Source organism: Carya illinoinensis, chromosome 1 (assembly GCF_018687715.1).
Source record: "Carya illinoinensis cultivar Pawnee chromosome 1, C.illinoinensisPawnee_v1, whole genome shotgun sequence".
Lineage (NCBI taxonomy): Eukaryota > Viridiplantae > Streptophyta > Magnoliopsida > Fagales > Juglandaceae > Carya > Carya illinoinensis.
Window position 1 is genome coordinate 21,510,829 of NC_056752.1, and position 26,187 is coordinate 21,537,015.

The window sequence follows — 26,187 nt, forward strand, 5'->3', positions numbered from 1 at the left end:
AAGTTAGTCCCATTATCTTCTTATCTTTATTTCTTTAATTCTTTCAAGTTTCTTTTATTTTCCTCCATGATTTATCTTCACCATTAAGTCAATATGAGAACCAAGTGTATGGTTGGAATTATCCTTCAATCTCCTCTCTAAGCTTAATTCAAATCACACAAATATGTAGTACTCAATCTTCACCTTAAGCCCCAGAATTGATACATGCCAAGCCTTCAACACACACAGAGCTCTCATCTGATTTCTTTACTCCTCTCATCATGCTGTAGTTAAACCTCAAGTAGTAGGAAGAGAAACACAGTAGCAAAGGGATTGAAATACATGCAGCATACAAGTTAAAACCACAGCAACAAAAGAAACAACAATAGTGTCATGCAGTAGCTTAAAATAGTAGTGAAGCAACATACAACACAATTCTTTCTTCTCCCTTCCTCAATCTTTTCTTGTTCTTCTTCCAGAATCTCAACCATGTCATATAAACCATCCTCAACCCATAAACTTCCATGAGTATCAAGAAAAAGGGGGAAAAATATTCATAACATATTAGTCCCGAAACACTTAAAGAAATTAGAGAATCTCTCCAATTCTCTTCACGTGACAGCTTGTACTAGGTATATTTCCTCACTTTTTTTTATTTTATTATCTAGCCACTCCTCTCTCTTCCCCTTTATAAACCATCTTCAAGGGATTTTTGGTTTGGCAAGAACGCGCTTCCTGTAAGAAGGAAGGGAAATATAGAAGAAGTGCCAATTGGCACACATGCATTGAGACTTTTGGAGTTTTCAAAAATAGAGGAAGACCATGGGGTTTCGGTTTTGAAGAGGCGCACACCATTTGCCAACCATGCACTATCACTCCACTAGATTCATTGTATTTGGACCCAAAAATGGAAGATGGAAGGGAAATAAAGGATTTTTGGGCATGGCAAAGGACACACATGCCACCCTCATTAGGTTTGCCACACACGCCATCCTAGGGTTTCTTGAAGGTTTCAATCATGAAGGGAGATATTGAGGGCTTTGGCCATGAAGATGTACATGCCACGTTTCTTTTGCATGGATTCATTAAACCTAGACCATAATAAGGGAAAGCCAAAGAAGCACTTAGTATTTCGATCAAGACAGAAGGTGACACATGTCCTTCATCCAAGAAGTAACCCTTAGTTTCCTAATAAAAGCAATTATAAGAGAAAAGAAGAGGGGATTTAGGCCATGGCAAGAAAAGGGCACCACTTCACACTCATGGACCATAAACTCTTCAGATTCCGTATCTGAGTAATGATGTGAGAGGGAGGGAGAGAGAGAGAGAGGAGAAGATAAGTATAAATGTGAGGCATTTGTGGCCAGTGCCCCTTACCCCTACCGGAGGCATACCAAGAGTCATTTTGCTCATTTCAGATTTTCCCTCTCCTCTCATCTCCTCTCTATCCTACCCACTCTAGAAGAAGACCAAACACTACTTTTCCTTCCATCACAACACTTTCTTTGCATAAGCATAGGAGCAAGAAACTACAGACATCATGTTGGAGATATTTGCTTGGTGAGAATCTTCAAACTTATATCCCACTCTCTTCTCATGAATAGACACACACTTGCAAGGGGTTTTGGGTTGAAGAAGCTTCAACTTGTGAAAGTTAAGGGAATGGATGTTATGGCCTTGTTGCGAGTTTTATGGGATTAATGGAGTATTTTGTTCAACCATGCTCAATCTTGTTGAGTATAGGTTGTCTAAGGTTTTTTCAAAGAATCCGAATCATCAATGGTGAGATGGAAATGAAGGAACCCCTTGTAGAGTTGGGTAACATTGTGCCACCACTAGGGTTCCCATGAAGGTCTTCCTTCTAGTAAGCCACAAGTTAGAAATCCTTGCACATCTTCAAGAAACTTTCAGTCATGGAGTTGTTATACACACACTAGTATGCCCTTTTCATGTAATGCACACAAATGACAATTAAGGTTACAAGGACCAACTAGCACAGAACCATTATAGGTTTTACCAAGTAAGGGGGAGTACTAACACCATTCGGCCTAGGGATTTTTTCCTCAAGGCATGAGATTATGAAGCTAAAGCCAAGGGAAGGGTCATGAAGTGAGAAAAGAAACGCTAGAACCTATTAGGGTTAAACCCTAGAACTTGAAGCACATGTTTGATTTGAAGTATTGTTGCTTTCAATAAGTCTAATGATTGAAACATACACTTTCAGCTTGCTTGATCATTGGGAAATTATATTTTTGAAGCTTTGTAAGTTAGCCTCCAACTTACTCTTGAATAATGTATTTATGTTTTGTGTAAACTTTGTATTTTCAGTTGCTCGAATTGGATTATGGAATTGCTACTTGTCACACTATTCATATCTTGTATGTGCTTGCTATGTTCAGATGTTGTTTGTCAAATGAAATGGTATAAAAGACATGTTTGGAGTTTCGATAAATGAGGCATGCTTTGATGAGCTTTCATAGGTTATACATAAGTGTGTGTCTTCTGCATGTTCTAATATAAATTTTTTCAAGCCATATACGTGATGCAGCCTTAACATGTAGCATAAGTACATGGCATTGTTGCATAAAAGTTACATGGTCACATATCATATGGTTTTCTGGTTGTACATTAAAGAAGTGGTTTTTTCACAACCCAAAATGCTAGGATGGGGAAATATCTTAGTGAAATTCCTCTATCCACTCCAGAGTGTTTAAATTAGAGTGGTAACCCTTAAGTCGATGAAGCAAATCAACGGACTTTGAATGGGTTTTTTTTAAAGGATTTTGAAGCAGAATAGCACCTAACGCTAATGTGTGTAACACATTGGAAATGTGGTGAAAGTGAAGTGAGAACTGTCATATCATATGGACTCTGATGTACTCACACCAAGTTAAGAGAGCCAACAATGTGATACGGTAACTAGCAAGGAGCCCACGGTGGTTAGGGGGGTCGTGAGGTATCCACCAACATTATTATATGGATTAATGGTTATAAGCAAGTAATATGAATTGAAAAATGATATTCTTACAAGATTACTTCGTTACTATGTTACATGATTACATGGTCAATGTCTTGAATAATGTTTTAAATTTCGTTTTTGTGATCATTATGGTTTAAGTACTAAACCAAAATATTTCGGGACCGGTGCATTCTGGTGTACCGTTTCAAAATTAACTATATATATAAATATTTATATGTATATATAAACTAAAAACTACTTGAATAAATACATATGTGTGTGTGTGTGTGTGTGTGTGTGTGTGTGTGTGTGTGTGTGTAAGTGTATATCATGTATATGTGTATATATATATATAAAAGAATTGAAAACTTATAAAATAAATATACATTGAGAAAATCACAAACTTGAGTTGAAACACAAAAACAATGAAAAAAAATAAAAATAGAGAAATTATTAAAAATAATTATATTTAAAAACAATAGAGAATGAGGGGACATATTTAAAGTTTCAAAAAATTAAAATTATGTAAATACATTTTATATTCTAGAATTAATTAAGTATCATCTAGATTTAAAGTTTACAAAAATGTCATTCAAGTACAAGAAAATTGCAAAAAAGTCTAAAACGAAATAGGGCCCTAAACGCCAATTTTGGCTGAAATTTGACCTGAACAGGCTGGAATTTAGAGCGAAACGGAATAAGGAGGTATAGTATACTGAATATTAGACTAGAATGGAACGGAATTTTAAACTATGGTTTTGAAAAAGAATACAAGAATGAAATGAGTTTTTAGTCAAGTTCATGTCCATGTATTCATACTCATGATTTGCCTATACATGCTTGTATTATCTTCTTGTATTTTATTGATTTAACTTGCTGATATTTCATAAAATCTCATTATAGTATTTTCTACTATCATTTCCTCTAAAATGGTAGAATTTGTACAATAATAGACGCTAGCAATGGGAAAGCTCAAGCTCCCAGATTCCCCGAATATTAAAAAGGAGTTTAGCAAGGAAGGCAATAGGAAGGGTGAGGGTAGTGTAGCCTCTAGCTCTCAACATGTTAGGGGAGATATCCTTGAAGCGTAGTCATCAACTTAAGCAGGCTACTAGAGTTTATTAAGGAAGTCCAAGAACTTTTGAATAAGAAGAAACGTTCTATTTGAAAAATCGAATAGCCTATATGTCATTCATGACCTTTTGGTGATGTACCTGGTATCAAGGGTCATGGTTTTTAAACCCTTCATTTTTTATTAGGAGAATTTTGAACAAGAACTTTTAGGATTAATAGTTCTCTTTATTTGGTACCAATACTTTTGTTGCTCAATCTTTACTTAGTATTGACCCTTTTTCCGCTGCAATTATTGTATATTGCTAGAAATATATTAGGTGCATTGCATGTTAACTGTCATAAATGAGGGGTGTGTAACCTCGAGTTACATATCCCAATGCTTAAGTCTCCACCAAGCGGGGTCTAAAGGTGTCATAACTTCTCACTCTCATTCTCAACTCTTCAGCTCAGTCCATCTGCAAGCACTTGTGTGACTTTTTTCAAGACCACCTCAAAGAGTAGTTAAGCCATTTGGTAATCATTTATTCCTTTCATTTCATCTCATGGTTTCCTACAATTCACCTAAAAATCAAACTAGTCCCTTTGATTCTCATATGTGCTCACTAGTTTAGGGAAGTCTGTTCTTGTTTTTTCATGACCTCTTACTTTTATTGATTAGGTAGTTGAGTGCATAACTGAGTGATTAAGTAGATGGTCGAAGAAGAGTAAGTTAAAAGCTAGAAAAACCAACTTATCAACCAACCATACAAGGTGATCCAATTTCTCTATTTTTATTCTTTAGGGCTCAGTTCATTGTAGAAGATAGCTAGTCCCTTTTCCTTTTTCTCTCCTCTATGTTTGCTTCAATTCATAATTTACCTTCTAATCTTGCATGCCTAGGTTGGATTCCATTAGGGAAAAATATTAGGAGTCTTATCGAACTGGGACTTACATCCCCCAAACCCTATTTATATACCCTAAACTCAGCACACACACTTCACTCCTCAAATTGGCGCCACACCACTCCCTTGCACTCTCCACAATTCATGCCACACCCCTTACACGCTTCACAAGCCGAGACTTCAGCCACCAAAACTTTCCACTCCATGCACCACCCCACTCTGTAGGTTAGTTTCTCTTATTTTTCCCTCATACCACCACATACACAAGTAGGTCATGGGCCAACCACCCCTTCCCGAGCACTCACACATATACCACGAGTTAGTCACCATAAACTCGAGCACTTACACACATAAGTCAATGATTTAACCACCCCATGCTCGAGCACACCACAACCCAGAACCAACATCAACATCACAACACCATGACCCCCAACTACACATTTATAGTATACTCTAGCCATCAAATCATGTTAGAGCATTGACATTGGTCTAGCCAAAGCCATCTTCAAAATTTAGCTAAAAGTACATGTTTTGCATAAAACCAAAATCATTCAAGATATAACTCCACATTGGATTAGCCAAAATAATAATAGAATGTTATTTTTTAATAATAATTTTTTAAAATTTTTTTTCATATTTTGCAACTACACCAACCGTATATTAATTAATAATTTAATTTTTACTTAAATTATTATTTCCCAACTATTATTTTTCCTCAACCTAAATTATTGGAATAAAATATTCTTTTGGCTATGAATAGTATTACGCCAAAGATGGAGATGAGTTTACATATATTGTAGCTCAAATATCAAGTTAGCAGGTTATGACTACTCCAATGCAACGAATTTAAGAGATAAAAAGCCATATATTTAGACGCACTAGCATTTGGCTAAGCCAATACCAATCCTCTTAGAGCATTCTTAAGCTACCCATAGGCCAAGAACAATTAGGTCTTGCAAACGATAACACTATCAGCCTCCCCCATTGATTGTCGGTCTTAGTTTGCCCTAGATTAACTTCCACTCCACTAGATGCATTAAATCCCTAAGTATATTATGATATATTATATAAGTAGGAAAGAGAGAAATAGTCACATATTACAGGCTCTAGACTGAGCAAGCATGCGTCAGCTAGGCCCCAAACCGAGTATGATGCAAACCCCTAAACCAAGCATATTTTGAACCTTAGGCTCGAGTGTGTCACAAGTCATAAGCCCTAAGTCAAGTGTGTTATCAACATGAAACCAAGCAAGCCATAGTATAGCATCGAGTAGACATAATAATAGGCAAGGAATAGAGACAACAACATAGACAACTGAGAGATCTATGCATGAAGCATAACACAAATAATGCTTAAGGATTCAGAAAGTTTACATGATTACTTAAACAATTAGCTTAAATTGCATAAGGATCGAGCTGATTGACTATGATTATGTTCTTCTACACATCGCTTTATAGAAAACTATAAAAGTTCTTGCTACAGCTTGTATTTCCAACCTCTTCATTGAGCTTTGTTGAGCAGTCAATTAAATCATTTTTCTTTTTCAGGTACTATTAGAATATCCACCTTTTAGTTGCCCTTCTTTTCTCTGTTTCTATGCTCAATTAGTTGTCTTGTTGACCTCCTTTATTTTTATTTTTTTTAAGGTGGGAGAGGGCTTTTAAGAGATTCTATGAGCCTTACTCATCTATGAGACAGATGAGAGAGTGGGAAAATGCGATGTCATGCCGGAGTAGCTGCACCCTCTCGATCCATCGTACTAGAGCGATTTGAGAAGAAGAAAGGTAAGGTAATGTTAAAGAAAAGAAAGGAAAGTGAATGTATAACTGCATGATTTGACGAGGTTAATGAACTGACCATATGAGATTGAGGACAGTACCATGAGGTTGGGACAAATGGCAGTGTCGAAATGCATCATTATTTGTGCACCTAGTGACGACCCATTCTTGAGGTTTAGCTTTTAAGCTGATCACTCTAAAAAGAACCATTGATCTCGAGAGCCGCCATCCCAAATACACAGGGGTTTAGAATTTGTAACGACTATAATGATGAGGTTAAAATAACAAATGATTAATAATTTAATAAGGTTAATGAAGATAAATGTTTATGCCTAAAGTTGAGGTAACATAATGTTTCATAATGCTTTATGATTAATGTTTTATTCATATTTGAGGTTGAGTTTTCTAAAAAATGATGATTTTAATGGAAACCCTATGTTTATATTATATTTACTGCATGATGTGGTTCTTACTAAGTATTCAACTCATTTTAATTGTTCTCTTTTTTTTTTAATATTTTCCCACCCTAGGTGAGGTTTGGATAGTGAGTTAAGATAAGATGAGTTGAGATGAAAGTTGAAAATTGAATAAAATATTAATAGAATATTATTTTTTAATATTATTATTATTTTGAAATTTAAAAAAGTTGAATGTTTTATTATATTTTGTGTGAAAATTTAAAAAAATTATAATAATTAGAGGAGATGAGATTAGTTGAGATCAACTCTGAATCCAAACAGGATCTAAGAAGCTGTGAGCGAGGATGTTGTCTAGAGAGTTGACATTGACACTAAGGCTTGAGGCTTAGAGAGAGGATAGATATTTCATCCTTGCTATTAAATGATTTATGCTTCCACAATATTTAACATAAGTTAGACTATTATATTTTAAATAAGTGATATTGAACAATTTGTTTATTTTTTAGAGATTTGTTTAATTAAAATACCTAGTGAGAACTTTATCTATGGGATCTTTATGCCTAGTGTCAAGAATGTGTGTTTTAATATTAGCAGCGTTCGATTCCTCTAGCTTTATAAGCTTTAGAGGGATAGGATGTTACAAGTTCTCTAAAAGTCTCTCATAACATAACACTAAAGTATGCCCATGATCTTTATGCCTAGTGCAAAGAATTTATGGGATCCTTATACCTAGTGCAAAAAACTATATGCTTTAATATTAGTAGCTTTTGATTCATCTTGCTTTACAAGCCATAGAAGGATGGGATGTTACAAGTTCACCAAAAGTCTCTCATAACATAACACTAATGTATCCACATGATCTTTATCCAAACGAGGACATGCTCCCATCACTCTGCAAGTTGTGGTGGGTCCTCCTACTTATACTCACCTTCAAAGCCTATATATGCATCAAAATATATGGTTTCGAGAAGCGAAATTGTAAGAAGACTACCAAGTTGAGATTTGAAATCTCAACAAATAAGAAGCCATGACAAGGCATAAAATATAAGTGATGAATGTGAAAGTGTAGGAAGAGTGACATAATGAAATCTTGATAATGAGACTTAGTTACCAAGAAATTAAAAAAAAGAAAAAAGAAAAAAGAAAATTGAGCAATCAATATTTACTCCAGCTATGCCACACCTCGAGCAAACGAAATGAATAACTTCATGCATACTTTTAGATTTAAAAAGGGCAAGGAAACTGAACAAATACTATCCATAACATTAAAAAGAAATTAGAAAAAACAAAACATTCTATCTTATCAACTTATGAATATCCCAAGAAATCATAAATAATACTACTTCAACACAGTAAAACACTATCCGAGAATCTCATGCTCAACGTAAATCCAAAGCTTGTAAATTCAAGGACCCCAAGTTCTCCATTAACCACTAGTTCAACTAAGCACCAGAGGCCCTCTCATTAACCCATCCTTAAAGCATTCCTTTCCAAGGTATGCACCACAACTTCCCCTATAATGACCGTGTACACATACTGGCTCACTTCATCACACCGCATATAATGACCACGCATGACATATTGTTATAAGTAATGCTTAGCTTCACGTACTAGTCCTTGACCACAGCTTCTCTAGCGCTTGCTAATAGAGAGGCAATGATTACGATATGAGAGCGTTACTATTTCGTTTGAGCTTGTTGACATCCATCGTCAACCTAGGGATATCATTCCATCATTACACACTTCAAAGTTATCAGGAGAGCTCCCTTGAGATAATGCCCCATCTTGACTTGGGTTCATAAGACACACACGCCCCTATAATCTTCTTTAAACATCAACCGAAACCGAAATATAGTATCAAAAAGGAGTTTTTTTTTGTAGATTTTTAGTCAAACATATTGGAAAACTTTTCTACATACATAAGTAGGCAAGATCATAAAAATTCTTGAACGACTGTTACATGAGTATAGTGAGGGCAAGATAACATGCATATATAACAAAGTAGATAAAGAGAGGATACCGTATAATGAGATCCCTTCTTAAAAAACACATGCATACTTCACAACCATCCCCACATGCATATTGTAAGCATCATTATGGCAGACACTTACATGTGTTAATGAAGATCTTTTCTGAGCTAGATAGTTGTCGGGTTGTCTGTAGTCCGAGGATGACCTCTAGCATCAAGTGCTAGCATGAGCTTTCACTCCATGAAGAGAGAGAGACAGAGAGAGAGTTTGTGCAAAGAGAATAAAAGGGAAAGAAATCCTTCATGAGTTCCTTGCAGCTGGTCGTGGGATTGGTCCATTGGTTAGCAAGTTGCCAACTGTCCAGGTGTATGTGCATTGGGATGGTGGCAAAATCTATAATAATTTGCTCTGCCAAAGTTCAAAAGGTTAACCAATGAGCGACAAGTTCTTCTAATGGGGTTGGTCTCTGATTTAAACAGGTGAATGTCGTCCACGTGGTGATAAAGTCTCTACACGTGGTCGGATAGATAGTGATCCCATGACTCTCCTTATTGCATTCTCATTTAGGTGAAAGCAAGAAGCTTGTGAGAGCACTTGGTTAGACACTGCTTCTGAGCACTCCCATGTTGCCTCCGGGCACTCCAACTTTCTAGGCGCTTGCCTGAATTATACTGCTTTGTTAGTTGCTCGCCCTTTCTTAACTAACAAGTTCTTCTAACGGGGTTGGTATATAATTAGTCCTTGCTCTCCCCGCTTTGTGTTTATGTTGCACATTGCTCGCTTGCTATATTTTCTTTGCCCATACCACATTACACACAACTATTCTTTGCTCTCTATTGCTCATTTGCCTTTGCTCACCCAAATCTTTACTTGCCCAAATGATGTGTTTACTTATTCCAGTTTGCCTAAGTTTTCCCTCACCTAAGGTTTGCCCACTTGCTTGCCCAGAAAGACTTTCCTTATTCAATGATACAATGGCCGATATGGTTACATTTATACTGTGCAAAAGGGTTCCTTCTAATGTTCGGAGAGGCTCTCACAGTAGATCCATGAGAGATTCAAAGATATAAAAGAGAAATATGAAGAAATGGCAAGGAAAGTCAATATATGGTGCTCAACAACACCAATATCCCATTTACTTGAGAGATAATCTCCTGAAAAAAGTTCAAAGTCCCTTAAAAGATACGTATGATGGGTCAAAGGGACTGATAGAGTACTTGGAGATATACAAGGTGCATATGTTGTTGCATGGTTTCCTTGTTAGACTTTTGGTTTTCCTAGAAAACCTTTGTCTTCCCTAAAGTGGTTCACTTCATCTAAGATGATACACTTCATCTATCAAGTATAGGTAATTGCCTTTCATAAATAAAGTGGTGACCCTTGCTATTTTGTGATGGATGGAATAATGAGGGTAGCCTAAAGGTTGTAGGAGTAATAAATGAGGGTCCCTAGTCTTGCCTATATAAAGGGGCTTGTGTTTTCCATTAGACTCACCCAAAAAAAGTTCTAAGGCAAAAGACTAGAAGTCCCTTCCCTACAAAATCTCTAGTCTCTTTTGTAGATTTGAAGTTTTCCAGTTATCAAGCACAAATGGTCGGAGGTAAAAGATCCTATAGATCTTTTTTTTATTCATTACAGCTTTTTCTTACATTTGGTATCAGAGCGGTTGCCTTTCAGCTTTGTGTTTGAATTATTAGTATTTCTTTTTGTTCATATAATGGGCTTTGAAATCTAGTTTTGTTCTTTTCATGATCAATGTTTTTTTGTCATAATCTATGTCGTGAGAGAAAAGCCGGGTCATGATTTCAACCTTTTGTGGGCTCAATTTTAAGTTCAATTCATATTGTTGGGCCTTTGGGCTAATTTACAGTTTTTTTTTTAAGGAGATGTCCAGTTGTATTTCTTTTAATAATGAAGGTAATGCCACAGCATCCTTATTATTTAAAAGAATACATATAAAAAAAAATGGAATCTCGTTGTAATTAAATCATAGGTTTTAAGGATTTATCCCTATGGGAAAATCTTTAATTTTTGAGATTTAATTAGTGTAAGAAAATGATTTTCGGTATTAACAGTTAAATTTATCTTCTGCCTACAGGTGTAGATAGTTTTATTTGTTAATATTTGGAATAATTTGTCTTATATATAAAGATGAGTAAATTTATGCTGTTATGCAACCTTTTCCCACAGGAAGGTTAAAATTTACTTGAATTCATAGCATTAAAGTTTTTCTTGGTTTTGCAGCTGTTGTACCACAATCTTTAGCTGGTGGTGTTTATTTTATTCCAATGCTTGATGGCACTAATTTTTCTGACTGGAAAGATTCGGTTCAATTTACCTTGTGGTATATGGACCTTGACTGTGCACTCCGTGTGGAGCAACCACCTGCTGCCACGGATACGGATGTACAGGAAGTTATTGAAAATCGCCAATGGTGGGAGCGATCTAATCGCCTAAGTCTAATGCTCATAAAGTCTCACATGAGTAAGAGCATTAGAGGTTCTATTAGTGATTGCGCTACAATTAAGGAATTAATGCAGGCAATTGAGGAACAGTTTGTTCGCTCTGACAAGGCTTTAGCTAGCACTCTTATTAGGCAATTCACCACTAAAGCCTTCGACAGTTCTAAAGGTATGCGTGCATACATTACAGAAATGAGAGACATTGTTTCTCAACTTAAGGGCTTAAAGATAGAGATATCTGAGCCATTCTTGGTCCATTTCATCCTTGACTCACTGCCATCTGAGTATGGACCTTTCAAGATCTCTTATAACACACATAAGGAAAACTGGTCAATTACGGATCTTCTGACCATGTGTGTGCAAGAAGAGGAAAGGATGAAGTATGATCGACCTGAAAGTGCAAATATGGTCGTGAATGATAAAGTTAAGACCGAGAAGGGCCAAAGTCGACCTTAAAAGAAAAGGAAGCATAATGTGCCATCAAAATCCAATGGATCTAATGGAAAAAAGGTGACCTGCTTCTTTTGCAAAAAAGAGGGACATGTAAAGAAGAGTTGCATCAAGTATAAAGAGTGACTTGAAAAGAAATGTAGCTCTATATCTCTTGTGTGTCATGAATCTTTTTTCATTGATGCTCCTAAAAATTCATGGTGGATTGACTCTGGTTCTTCAATTTATATTGTGAATACATTGCAGGGTTTTCTCACCAGAAGGAAACCAACAACAAGTGAACTTTGGGTTTTCACTGGAAATAAAGGGCATTCACAAGTTGTTGCAGTTGGAGTTTTTAGAGTGATTCTCAAATCGGGACATGTTTTGGATTTAAATAATGTTTTTTATATTCCAAAATTTTGTAGAAATTTAATTTCTGTTTCCAAACTTGTTATCAAAGGATACAGTTTCCTTTTTGAAAATGTTATGACCGTTTTTAAGAATAAAATTCCTATTGGTTCTGGAACTTTAGTTGAGAACCTTTTTAAATTAGATATTCATCCCGATTTTGAAGAGAATTATCTCTCTCTGCATTCAGTCGGCATTAAGAGAAACCTTTTGAATGAAAAATCTTCTCTACTATGGCATAAGAGATTGGGACACATCTCTATAGAGAGTATGAGACGGTTAGTAAAAGAATGGGTCCTACAGGATCTTGATTTTACTGACTTCAAGAATTGTGTGGACTGCATAAAGGGTAAGCAGACCATCAATAATTCTAAAGGTTCAAGAAGGAGCTCAAGTGTTCTTGAGATTATACACACAGATATATGTGGACCATTTTCTACCCCTTGCCTGAATGGTCAAAGATATTTTATCTCATTTATTGATGACCATTTTAGGTATATGTATCTTTATCTTCTGAATGAAAAGGCTCAAGCACTAGATGTTTTCAAAGCCTATAAAGCGGAAGTAGAGAATCAAAGTGAAAAGAAAATCAAGATCGTAAGATCTGATAGAGGAGGGGAATATTATGGTAGGTATACAGAACATGGACAAATTAAGGGTCCATTTGCAAATTTCCTTCAGGAAGAAGGCATTGTTGCCCAATATTCAATGCCTGGTACACCATCACAAAATGGTGTTGCAGAAAGAAGGAATCGTACGCTAATGGATATAGTAAGGAGCATGATTAGTAAATCTAATATGCAACTTTCCTTGTGGAGTGAAGCTCTTAAAACTGCAGTGTATATATTGAATAGGGTTCCATCCAAATCTGTCTCTAAGACACCTTTCAAGTTGTGGAAAGGGTGGAAACCTAGTTTAAATCATATACACATATGGGGTTGTCCTGCTGAAGTTAGGATTTATAATCCTAACATAAAGAAGTTAGATCCAAGGACAACTAGCAGTTTCTTTATTGGGTATTCAAATAACTCCAAAGGATATAGATTTTATTGTCCCAATAATAGCCCTCGAATTGTTGAATCTAAAAATGCAAAATTTCTTGAGGATGTTAAACCTAGTGGGAGTGTGAATCCTCAAGAGGTCACTTTTGAGGAAACACCTGAACATGCTACTTTGCCTTCTTTTGGAGAAAGAATGGTTGTCTTAAGGCAAAATAGATCGCAAGATCATGTAATGACACCAATTCAAGTACAACATGTTCCCGTAAATGAGGTTCAATCTGAAGTTATTCCGCATTTACAGTCTGAGCCAATTGAGTCATCTCCAAATGATGATGTAATGGCTCTAAGAAGATCCTCAAGAATACATAGGCCTGCTATTCCAGATGATTACATTGTATATCTAACTGAGTCTGATTTTGACATTGGACTTCCGGAAGACGCAATTACATTTTCACAAGCCATGAGTGGAGATAAACCTATATTTTGGTTGGATGCCATGAAAAATGAGTTAGAATCCATTTATAAGAACCAAGTTTGGGATCTCGTCGAATTACCAGAAGGGGCGGCAACAGTTGGCTGCAAATGGGTTTTTAAAACCAAACGAGATTCTTCTGGTAATGTCGAACGATATAAGGCTAGACTTGTCGCTAAAGGATTCACTCAGAAGGAAGGCATTGATTATCATGAAACCTTCTCTCCGGTCTCAAAGAAGGATTCGTTGAGGATAATCATGGCTTTAGTAGCTCATTTTGATTTAGAGCTACATCAAATGGATATGAAAACGACTTTTCTTAATGGGGATCTTGATGAAGTGTTATACATGAAACAACCTGAGGGTTTCAGTAACAACAGTCAGAAAGTATGTAAATTGAAGAAGTCTCTTTATAGACTAAAACAAGCTTCCCGTCAATAGTATTTAAAGTTTCACGAGATTATTATCTCATACAATTTTATTGAGAATCTTATTGATCAATGTATATACTTTAAAGTCAGTGGGAGCAAATACATTTTCTTAGTCCTATATGTAGACGATATTCTTCTTGCAAGCAGTGATTTGGGATTGTTACATGAGACTAAATAATTTCTCTCCCAAAACTTTGAAATGAAGGATATGGGTGAAGCCTCTTATGTCATTGGCATAGAGATTCACAGAGACAGGAAACAAAGAGTCTTAAGACTGTCTCAAAAGGCCTACATTGAAAAAGTTTTACAGAGATTCGGTATGAAAGATTGTAAAGCCTCTGTAGCTCCCATAATCAAAGGTGATAAATTTCATAAAGGACAATCACCTGAAAATGCATTGGAACAAGAGCAGATGAAAAGTGTACCTTATGCATCTGTAGTGGGTAGCTTGATGTATACTCAAGTTTGTACCCGTCCAGACATATGTCTAGCAGTTGGATTATTGGGTCGCTATCAAAGTAACCCAGGACTTCAACATTGGATAGCTGCAAAGAAGGTGATGCGGTATTTGCAAGGAACCAAGAATTACATGCTAACCTACAGGCATACAGAAAATTTACAAGTGGTTGGCTATTCAGATTCGGATTTTGCCGGTTGTGTAGACACCAGAAAGTCTACTTCTGGATATATCTTCCTTCTTGCTGAAGGAGCTATATCTTGGAAGAGTACGAAGCAATCTATAGTTGCTACGTCTACTATGGAGGCAGAATTTATTGCATGCTATGAAGCAACGACACAAGCCATATGGTTGAAAAATTTTATTTCTGGTCTTAAAATTGTCGATTCCATTCAAAGCTGCAGTGTTCTTTGTGATAATACAGCTGCAGTGTTCTTCTCAAAGAACAATAAGAGCGGAAGCAGAAGCAAGCATATCGACATAAAGTATTTAAGTGTGAGAGAGAGCATCAAATATAATGTGGTGTATATTGAGCACACCAGTACAGATTTGATGTTAGCTGATCCAATGACCAAAGGTTTACCGATAAAACAGTTTCAAGGTCATGTGGATCGTATGGGCCTAACTAAAGTGTAATCTCTCATGTTACTATATAGAATAAAGTTGAATTCAGTTTTAGTTTTGCGCATAAAGTAACGAATTCATCATATTCATTGGGTGATTAAGTTGGACCCGAATGACTTTTAATAGTTGTTTATAAAGTATTTTTAAGGGATACTATATATTGTGACACATGGAAGGGAAATGTTCACTATAAAGAGCAATAACACCATGGTTCGTATATAGGATACCTTAATAGAATTAAGGGCATTATTTTGGCCATTTCAGTTTTACCTATTAAGTGAACCAAGTGGGAGAATGTTAGACTTTTGGTTTTCCTAGAAAACCTTTGTCTTCCCTAAAGTGGTTCACTTCATCTAAGATGATACACTTCATCTATCAAGCATAGGTAATTGCCCTTCATAAATAAAGTGGTGACCCTTGCTATTTTGTGATGGATGGAATAATGAGGGTAGCCTAAAGGTTGTAGGAGTAATAAATGAGGGTCCCTAGTCTTGCCTATATAAAGGGGCTTGTGTTTTCCATTAGACTCACCCAAAAAAAGTTTTAAGGCAAAAGACTAGAAGTCCCTTCCCTACAAAATCTCTAGTCTCTTTTGTAGATTTGAAGCTTTCCAGTTATCAAGCACAAATGGCCGAAGGTAAAAGATCCTATAGATCTTTTTTTTATTCATTACAGCTTTTTCTTACATTCCTAACAAAATTGCATGCAGTGTGTTCTTGCTTACTCTTAAAGGATTGGCAAGGAGTTGATTTGATAATCTGTGCCTAGGAACCACAGTTCGTACAAGCTTCTTCACTAGTTGGGTCCTTCTCTCTGAGTAAGGGTTTCTCTCTGCTTGTGTCAGAGTTTTGTCTCTCAGCTTGAGGCTGTGGAGTTTTGTGCATGCATGGCTACGGACAGGTTGACATCTTTATGGGAGGGTCTCAAACTCTCGGATGTGGAAGAGCAGGTGGTTGTTTTATCTGATCACTACATACAAGAAGCGTCATTGAAAGGTAAACACTGTCTTCTGTCTTTGATCTCTTCAGATAAACCTATCAACACAGAAGCTTTCAAAACAACAATGGCGATGGTTTGGAGGTTGAAGGGGTGGGTGGAGTTCCCAGTGGTTGGTGACAATTCTTTTCTTATTGAATTCCAGTTGTTGACAGATAGAGACAAAGTCCTGCAAGGTCGACCATGGACCTTTGACAGATATTTGGTTGCTTTGCAAGAAGTTGATGGCAGCCTCCCTATCAATGCCATTTCTTTTACACAAGAGCCATTCTGGGTGCAACTTCATAATATGCCCCTTGCAGGTATGAATCAGGAATATGGCAAGCTTATTGCTTCTGCAATTGGGGAGGTTCTTGCTGTGGAAGTGAAAGAGGATGGCACGGGTTGGGGCAGGAGTCTTCGAGTTAAAGTCTGTGTTAAGATCTTTGAACCATTGATTCGTGGTAGATGGGTGCAAAGTGGTGAACAGAGGATTTGGATTGCTTTCAAATATGAAAGGTTGCAAAATTTCTGCTTCAAATGTGGAGTCCTCAAACACAAAGGTAAAAACTGTCCTCTTATGCATAGAGATGATATTGAAGAGCTGCAATTTGGTCCATGGTTAAGGGCTATCTCAATCAAAAGTAGACTGGCTGATGTGAAAAAATATGGTGGTGAAGGTGGTGGTTCTGATCAGTCACGGGAGGAGGAAGGTGGTGGGGCTTCTGTTGGGCAGGAAAATGGAGGTCATTCTGAGGAGCCGTTACAAAAGGAGCTTTCACTCAAGGCAGTTACTTCTAATAAAGGAGACGTTACTTTCATGCAGCAGGCCTGTCCCTATCTAGTAACTGAAGGCAGCAATGATTCAATTTTAAAGAACAATCAAGCTGAGTTATTGGCGCCTATGGAGATGGTTACACACGGACTTGAAGCTGGTGTTGATCTTTTTACTTTTAGCTCCCCATCACAATCTTCTTTAATGAAAAGAAAATCCACCTAGAAAAGGAAGGCACGTGAGGGACCAGGTAAGGATTTTATTTCTGATCCAAATTTACAAGTTAAGGGTGACAAAAAAAGAGCTTTGAGGTCTAATTCTATTATGCATGTGTCTTCTCTTCATGAGAAGAAACAAAAGACAACTGTGGAGTCATTTGTTGATAATATGGTGGTGGCTGCCTCGCAGCCCCACCAAGCCTTATGAGTTACATAAGTTGGAACTATCGAGGGCTTGGGAACCCTCAAACAGTTCGAGAGTTGCACCACCTGGTGTGCTCTAAGTGCCCAAACTTTGTTTTTTTAATGGAAACAAAGTGTAACAAGAATAAGGTGGAAAGTATTAGAAATAAACTTGGCTACCAGCACAGTTTTGTTATTGAGAGCAGGGGTTTAAGTGGTGGGATTTGTTTCTTGTGGAAAGATCAAGTGGAGGTGGAGTTATTGACTTATACTCAGTATCATATCTCATTAAAGGTGTCTGATGAGGGTGAACAAAGTCCTTATTTACTAACAGGATTTTATGGATTTCCTGATGCTGCTTGAAGGGCTGCTAGTTGGGAGCTTCTCAGGGCCATAAAGCCTTATGTTAATTTGCCCTGGATTTGTATAGGGGATTTTAATGAAATCCTCCATAGTTATGAAAAATTTGGTGCAGCAGACAGGCCTTTCAGAATGATGGAGGATTTCAGAACTGCATTGGAAGATTGTGCTTTGAGGGAAGTTCCATTCCAAGGTGATTTCTTCACGTGGAGTAATAAAAGGGAAGGGAATTCTTTTACTAAAGAAAAACTGGATAGGGCATTGGGTAATCAAGCTTGGTTTGATTGTTTTCCTGAATGCTCTATATCAACTCTTGCAGCTCAATGCTCAGATCATGCACCTATTCTCCTTTTATTGAGCAGTGAAAATTTAACTAGAGCTTCTGGTTCAAGGCAATTCAGATATGAAGCCAGATGGTTTTTAAGGGATGGCTGTGAGGAAGTGATTAAAAGAGCATGGGGCAACACATTACTTCAGCATTCAAGGATAAAAGAATCTATGCAAGGCTTGAAAAGATGCAGTGAGGAACTGTCCCAGTGGAGTAAGACTACTAGCCAAAGTACTAAGCATGTGATCCAGTCCAAAAGAAACCAAATTAAACAGTTGCAAAGTACTAATAGAGGAGACAGAAATTCAGAGATTTATCAACTCAAGAAGGAAGTTGACACATTAATGGAAGAAGAGGACTTAAGATGGAAGCAAAGGGCAAAGCAACAGTGGCTGAAAGAGGGGGACAGAAATACTAAATTTTTTCACAAATGTGCTTCCCAACGAAGGAAAGTCAACTCTATCAAAAGAATAACAGATGATGAGGGACATATAATTGAAAATCCAGAGGAATTGGGCTCTTTATTTCATTCTTTTTTCAGTCATCTATTTACTTCCACAGTGCCAGCCAACTTTGAAGAATGCCTCCAGAATATACAACCTATGGTTACTCAAGAAATGAATGCAATTCTTACAAAAGGGATCTCTACTGAAGAAATTGAAAGGGCTGTATTTAATATGAATGGTCTTGGTTCTCCAGGACCAGATGGTTTTCCTGCCATCTTTTACCAAAATCATTGGGGTGTGATTGGTCCTGATATATGTTCAACTGTCAAGAATGCCTTTCTAGCTGCTGAATGGCCGATGGAATTCAATGCAACTTATATTGCTCTCATCCCCAAAGTGAAAAACCCTTCAAGAGTAACTGAGTTTAGGCCTATAAGCCTATGTAATGTCATATACAAGATCTTGGCTAAGGTTCTGGCCAACAGGCTTAAACTATTCTTACCTCAGTTGATCTCTAACACTCAAAGTGCCTTTGTTCCCAACAGGTTGATAACTGATAATGTAGTGGTGGCTTTTGAAGCTATGCACTCTATGCAAACTCAGATCAGAGGAAAAGAAGGGTTCATGGCATTAAAGTTGGATATGAGCAAAGCATATGATAGGATTGAATGGTCATTTCTTCAAGCTGTCATGTTAAGGATGGGATTTGACTCTAAATGGGTTGATGTTATTCTAAAATGTGTATCTATTGTGTCTTATTCTGTTCTTTTAAATGGAATTCCTCAAAGCTCCTTTACTCCTTCTCGGGGAATAAGGCAAGGAGACCCTTTGTCTCCTTACCTTTTTATTATTTGTGTTGAATCTCTAAGTAGAATGATCCAACATGCTGAAGGGATTGGTGCTATTACAGGTATTCCATTGGGAAGAAATCAGGTGAGAATAAGTCATCTGTTCTTTGCAGATGACTGTCTTCTTTTCTGTAAAGCAAACCCATTGAAATGGTCCAGGTTATCTCATCTTCTTGACACCTATGAGCTGGCAAGTGGTCAAAGACTTAATAAGGAAAAAACATCAATTCTATTCAGCAGAAATACTAAAGATGAAGTTCGAGATCTAATCATTCAAGTGGCAGGAATTCAATCCTCTCTACCTTATGATAAATACTTAGGCCTGCCTGTGGAAATTGGAAGATCAAAAACCAAGGCCTTTAGAAGTATTATTGACAAAGTTAGAGGGAGGATTAGTAACTGGAGATTGAAGTTTTTATCTTAGGCTGGCAAGGAGACCCTTATCAAGTCTATTATCCAAGCTATCCCTACTTATTGCATGGGTGTATTTAAGATTCCTAAGTCTCTTCTACTAGAAATTGGTAGATTGACTCAACAGTTCTGGTGGGGTCAGAAAGCTGAGGAGAGAAAGATACATTGGTGTCACTGGGATAAGATGATTAAGGCCAAAGCAGTGGGGGGTTTAGGTTTCAGAGATCTTGAACATTTTAATCATGCAATGTTGGCTAAACAAGGATGGAGATTACTTCATTTCCCTCACTCTCTTGCAGCAAAAGTTCTCTCATCTAAATATTATCCTGATGGCCAGTTCCTACATGCTACAATTCCAAGGAATTCATCCCTTGTATGGAGGAGTCTTATGGCTGCTAAACCATTGTTGGAAGAGGGCTTATTTTGGCGTATTGGTAATGGAGCAGGCACTAAGATATGGCACCATAAATGGCTGCCTATTCCAACTTCTTTTAAAGTCCAAAGTCCTATTTCTTGTTTTGATCCTGAGGAATCTGTTTCTGCACTTATTGACCATGAAGCCAAAACCTGGAAGTCTGACTTAATTGATCAAATTTTTCTACAGAGTGAAGCTGAAATAATTAGACAGATTCCTATAAGTTTATGTAACAGTCCTGATAAAGTTATATGGAGATGTACTTCTAATGGAATTTTCTTTGTTAGAAGTGCATATCATCTTCAACTTGAGCTTCATCAGAGAGCTAAAGGCCAGCATTCTCAAACTCTTGTTGATAGTGAAAATTGGAACAAGCTTTGGAGGATTAAAGTTCCAAATGCAGAGAAGTTGTTTTTGTGGAAAGCATGCCATAATAGTCTTCCTACAAAACTAAACCTTTTTAAGAGAAAGGTTGTAAATGAACCTTCGTGTCCTATCTGCAATCATCATGAAGAATCTGTGGAACATGTCTTATGGGAGTGCGAGGCAGCTAGGGATGTGTGGTGCCTTTGCTCATCAAAACTGCAGAAACAATGTTTGAATCATATTTCTTTCAGGAGCTTGCTGATGCATATGTTACAGGATCTTGAAGATGAAGTCTTAATGGAAGTTGCTGTTATGGCATGGAAAATTTGGAGAAGAAGGAATGATTTGGTTTTTAACCAAACTTTTTCCTCCCCTCAACTGATTATAAGACAGGCTTATCAAAAAATTGATGATCTCAATGCTCTTCTCTCTCAACAGACAACTAATCCTACAATCATACCTCAGTCGATTCAATGGACTGCTCCACCTCTTGATGTGTACAAGATCAACTGGGATTCTGTAGTGGATAAAATGAATTGCAAAGTGGGTGTTGGGACTTTGATTCGGGATTGGGAAGGAAGGGTAATTGCTTGCATGAGAATGTGCATATCTTTATTTCCTGACCCTTACTTGGTTGAGGCTATTGGAGCTCTACATTCTGTCAAACTGGCTCTAGACATTGGACTTAAACAGATAAAGCTTGAAGGGGATGCTATGAATGTAGTGAATGACATCAAAGGCAACAAAGATAGCTGGAAACATTCTGGTTTGATAATTACTGATATCAAACAGCTGCTACTGAGTTTTGACTCTTTTACAGTTGATTATGTTCCTAGAAATTGTAATGGCTTGGCTCATTGCTTAGCTAGAGATGCTTTACACATCAATGATGTCCTTGTTGACATTGAGGATGTTCCTTTATGCATTGCTTCTCTTTTGTAATCAGTTGTTATTGAATACAAGTGTTCCTTTAAAAAAAAAACGAGTTTGGAATGCAATTCATTACCAATTCAAAGGTGAGCAAGATAAGGAGAAGGTCGACTACCTTTAGACATTAAAGTAACGAGAGGATGAGTTGCTTAAGGGGTTAATCACAATGTTTAACAAAGGGTGGCTACATTGTTGGGAAGGGTATAGGCATGCAGCCCATTCGTGAAAGAAAAGGTTAGGCCGCAGGACACCCTCAACTCTCTGAGGTTATGGACCTAGCATATGAGTTTATGAATGTCAATGGATGAGGATACTTTGTAGGTCATCATGGACCAAGGGGAAGGCGGGTAGATTTAGTTGAAGCTTGTGACAGAAAAAACCAAAACAAGAAGAGGAGAGATTGAGTAAGGGCAATGAGTAGTTGGACAACTGTGAACTGCACAAGGTACCTCGCCCCTTTGGTTACACCTCATTTAACGTCCTTGTTGTTGAGCTATTGATGTAAATCTAGAATGACCATAACCTTAGATGGATAAAGGATATGCATCATCTGCAAGGATGCGAGATGGTGGAAATTATTATTTACTCAATCATGACCATGATCATGAAACAAAGGAATATGCTTGTAATATCCTGCTCCCCCACGGTTAATAATAAAGTCAATTTTAAAAATTACTAGAAAATCAATGTGCTACTACTGATCTTGATTTAAAAATATTTTCTTTTATTTTTATTCTAATAGAAGTGCCAGATATAAAGATTCTATGTAATAAATAAAATCATTCTTTACTAAAAATACAGAAATCATAAGAGATTATGCAAAAGCATTTATTAAAAGTTTATCCAACTTTCTACTATAAAAATCATAATTTAAAATGTCTGTAATCTGGCAGGTATCTTTGGACTAAGTCCTATCTTGCAATATCTATCTTCATAAATATTCTCATTTGAGATGATTTAAAAACATAAAACAAACTAAAATGAATCGAAGACTCAATAAGAAACTCATCATAAAGTAAACATACTTAATATAAGGTTTTTCATAAAAAATTTCATCCTAAGAACTTAAAATCATGATTGTTCATACGTATGCTTATGCCATGCATGACTTGTCTTGAGTTATCTAACTTATCATACTTATTTTGCTGTTCCCCACACTTAATATTGCATGCAAGGTTGTGCACCGACTCCACATCCTGTGGCCACAAGGAGAATCGCTAATAATATTATAATATACTATAGTAGACTACACTTAGGTCCATAACTTGCACATCAACTTAAAAAATTGCATGAGTACCATACATATAAATGGTCATCTTACATATTGATCTCATCTTACACTTGATTTTATGAAAGATTACGTATCTTATGCAACGTGAGATGCATGACATGCATAAAACATATATAACTATAATACGTGGAATTAAATATGATCGTGAATGATGAATAACATGCTTGCATATATCATGACATGGGTAATACATAAACATTAGCTTCTAAAGAACTGACTTTAATAATAATATATATAACTAGTAAATATATATTCATCCTAATTTATGATCAAACTATTTACCTTGTGGCACTAATCCAAGGCGCTACTGATTTCCTTTCATGGGCTCAAATTATCATTAATCGATATTCTTCATTAAATCCATTAAAGATAAGTCCAAAGTATGATTTATGATATAAGGGCAGGGGAGAAATTTAACCACAAAAGTAAGGGTATTATCGCGGTACAAGCCTATATGGCCCAACCAAACATGTTCTTAATGCTTTACCTACGGTAGTTTCTTCTGAAAAAACATCATGATGGGATTAAACAAAGCTGAATGTTTGCCATTAGAATAAAATAGCCGTGCAAGATAGGAAAATAGCCGAGAGGGAAAAACATGAAATTGAGAAAAGGACACAAGGAAGGAATAAAGCAATCTCCGTAGAAGCAGGAGTAGTTTAGAACATGCATGCACTTTGAGGAAAAAAAAAACAAGGGGTCGAGCGAAAGTCTTAGAAGAGAAACAATTTGACGCCAACATAAGCATTCAGTCTTGAGAAGAGGAGCAAAGAAAGAGAGCTTGAGAGAAATAGTAGTGCCCAAAGGGTTACCGAGAGGAACCAGAGGGCACCGATATGGGTGGTGACTGGGCCAAGGCTACGACGGCAAAGCAAGAAGGTGCGACAGTGAAGGGAATGACTAGCCGGCTGTTTCTGGGTGTCTTCCGCCGATTTCTGGGGAGCTGGGTTTGACTGAGGAATTTTTTGGTTGTCTCGGTTTGAAGTGGTCTGCTGTGAAAGCTCAGTTGTATATTTTTTTCCTGATTGCAGAGGAAAGGAGGGTATATATAGAAGGGAGAGAGAGTCCCGACGTAGTTGATTTGGGTCAAATAATGGCTACCGTAAGCCAGCAATTTGGACGTACGTGGTGAAGTTTGCGAGAGTTTGTATTTAACGTGAATTCTGATTGGATGAGACAAGAAATCTATAGAATGGAATAGTAATTAAATATCTCCTCACTTAGATTGTGAGAATACCACAATTCATTACAACAAAACACACCTTTCTGACTTACAGTTTTACACATATATAGTAACTACACATGCTCCGGTAACCGTTAATCAGACAATACTACATAACTACCACATCACAATACCATTGGTAATAACAAATAATTCCTGGACAAAACTAATTATAACTACTATAATCCACGTGCAGTCCACCTCCTGGGGCACACTCTATTTTACTTTTTCTCAAGTTTCAACTCTGCCATCTGAGTATATCCTCTCCAATGATCACATCCAAATATCTTGGATTGGCCTTTGTGATTCGATGAGACCTATCATATTCGGACGTGGTGGGGTTTTCGTGCGAATATTACCAAAAGTGGGATTTCCCCATGCACTCGACTTGGGGTTTGGCTTTTCCTACTTGTGGAGAATATTGCTTGGCTTTTGGGAAATTTGCGGAAAGACGAGAATTTAAAGATGGGAGAAATAACTTGTGCAATCGACTGGAATCCAACGGCGCGCTCATCATGGTTACGAGGAGACAAGGAGGGTGGTAAAAAGGTTGTTACGTACATCATTTTTACGTATTATTTATACGCTTTAATAATATAATTAATCAAAACAGTTATTTTATATTATAAAAAATGATACAACTAATCATATTAGTAAAGTGAACAGTAAATACATAAAAGTAACTGTACATAAAATTTTTAAATTTAAAAATATAATTTAATAATTTATTTAATATAAAAATGGAAGTAACTAAGACTATATAAGGGACCTCTATCATAAATGATTTTAAAATAAAAAATATTCTAATGGCCGATCTTAATTTAAAATGAGTCGGACTTGTCTAATAAATATCTTTAGACTTTTTAAAAGATTTCTTAAACCATTAATAATTTAATAAGGTTCACTTATTCCATAAATATTAATGGGCTTTAAAATCAATTATTGGCCAAATAAAAATTCTCTTTAAAATTATTATTGGAACGGATCTTTACACTGCTTTGAGAATGCAACCGGAGGGGATGATCCAATAAGCAAACTGATGCAATATGAAGTAGAGCAATAGGCCCAAGGCCCATTAAGATTTAGTGGATCACTTTGGATTGTTTTAATGGGCCAATGTTGATAGAAGCCTATTGAGGTTTATGGGATAATTATGCATAGGCCGCATTGATGGATTACATTAGTTAGAAATTTATATCAAAAAAGCTAAGTTGATTACTTAAAGTGAACCCGGAAACCACATGGATCCTTTTGAAGTGATTAGGATCATAATTAGACAAAAAGAATTGCAGTATTGGATTCATTAGAATTTCTAGAAATTTATGGTAGCCTTTTAAGCAATCCTTTTGAACAAATGAATTTTCATTGTAAGGCACTTTGTGCAGAAGCGAAGCCCAACAAAAACCTCAATTTTTCATCAATAATTGTAACTTTGGTGAAGAAGAAAAGAGCTTGAAGGAAATAAGAATGAAGTAAAATGCTATTCTTTCATCTTAGACTTTTAATTTTTGATGTCAAATACAATAAATTTTAATTGACTATCTATTTATATAGTTGGTGTATAAAATCACTTAAAATGTTATATGAGTAAGTAATTGAAATGACAAAATATAAGATGAAAACTGTTTGACAAGATAATAGAAAAAATTAGAAACTTTATTGGGAAAAATAGTTAAAAATTAGCTTTTTTAAGTTTTTATATGTTTAGTTTCAACTTTTCTCATTCTTTTAAAATATATTTTCCATTAAATTCAAACATCTTATAAACACAAAAGATGTTTCAATTTATCAAAAAAAATTTCATATAACTATTGCCTTAGTTTCCTTAAAATCTTTCATAAGAAAATATTATTCATTATTCTTAAAAGCTTGGAAGGTGATGAAAGAACATAGTTAAAACAATGATAAGAAGCATTTGAAAAACACAAAAAAGTCAAAACAACTAGGGCTGTTTATCCAAGCCAAATTTTTTTCTGGTGGTTCCGGTTACGAATTCCGACCGGGAACAAATCTAAGCTAGTACCCACAAGACTAAAATTGGTTTCATCCGGTCTGGGTATCGATTTTAAACC

General features: G+C 36.4%; 1 protein-coding gene across 1 annotated transcript; it reads left to right on the top strand.

Moving 5' to 3' along the window:
• The first annotated feature begins 10,034 nt into the window (after nt 1-10,034).
• LOC122274361 lies at nt 10,035-11,978 on the top strand. Its single transcript, XM_043083425.1, has 2 exons — nt 10,035-10,101; nt 11,305-11,978. Exons 1-2 carry the CDS (start codon nt 10,035-10,037, stop codon nt 11,976-11,978), a joined length of 741 nt encoding a protein of 246 aa, XP_042939359.1.
• Nucleotides 11,979-26,187: the final 14,209 nt, after the last annotated feature.

Coding starts and splice junctions, on each gene's coding strand:
- LOC122274361 (XM_043083425.1), top strand. CDS start 10,035: ATGGCCGATATGGTTACATTTATACTGTGCAAAAGGGTTCCTTCTAAT. Junction 10,102..11,304: donor TGTTCGGAGAGGCTCTCACA/GTAGATCCATGA, acceptor TTGGTTTTGCAG/CTGTTGTACCACAATCTTTA.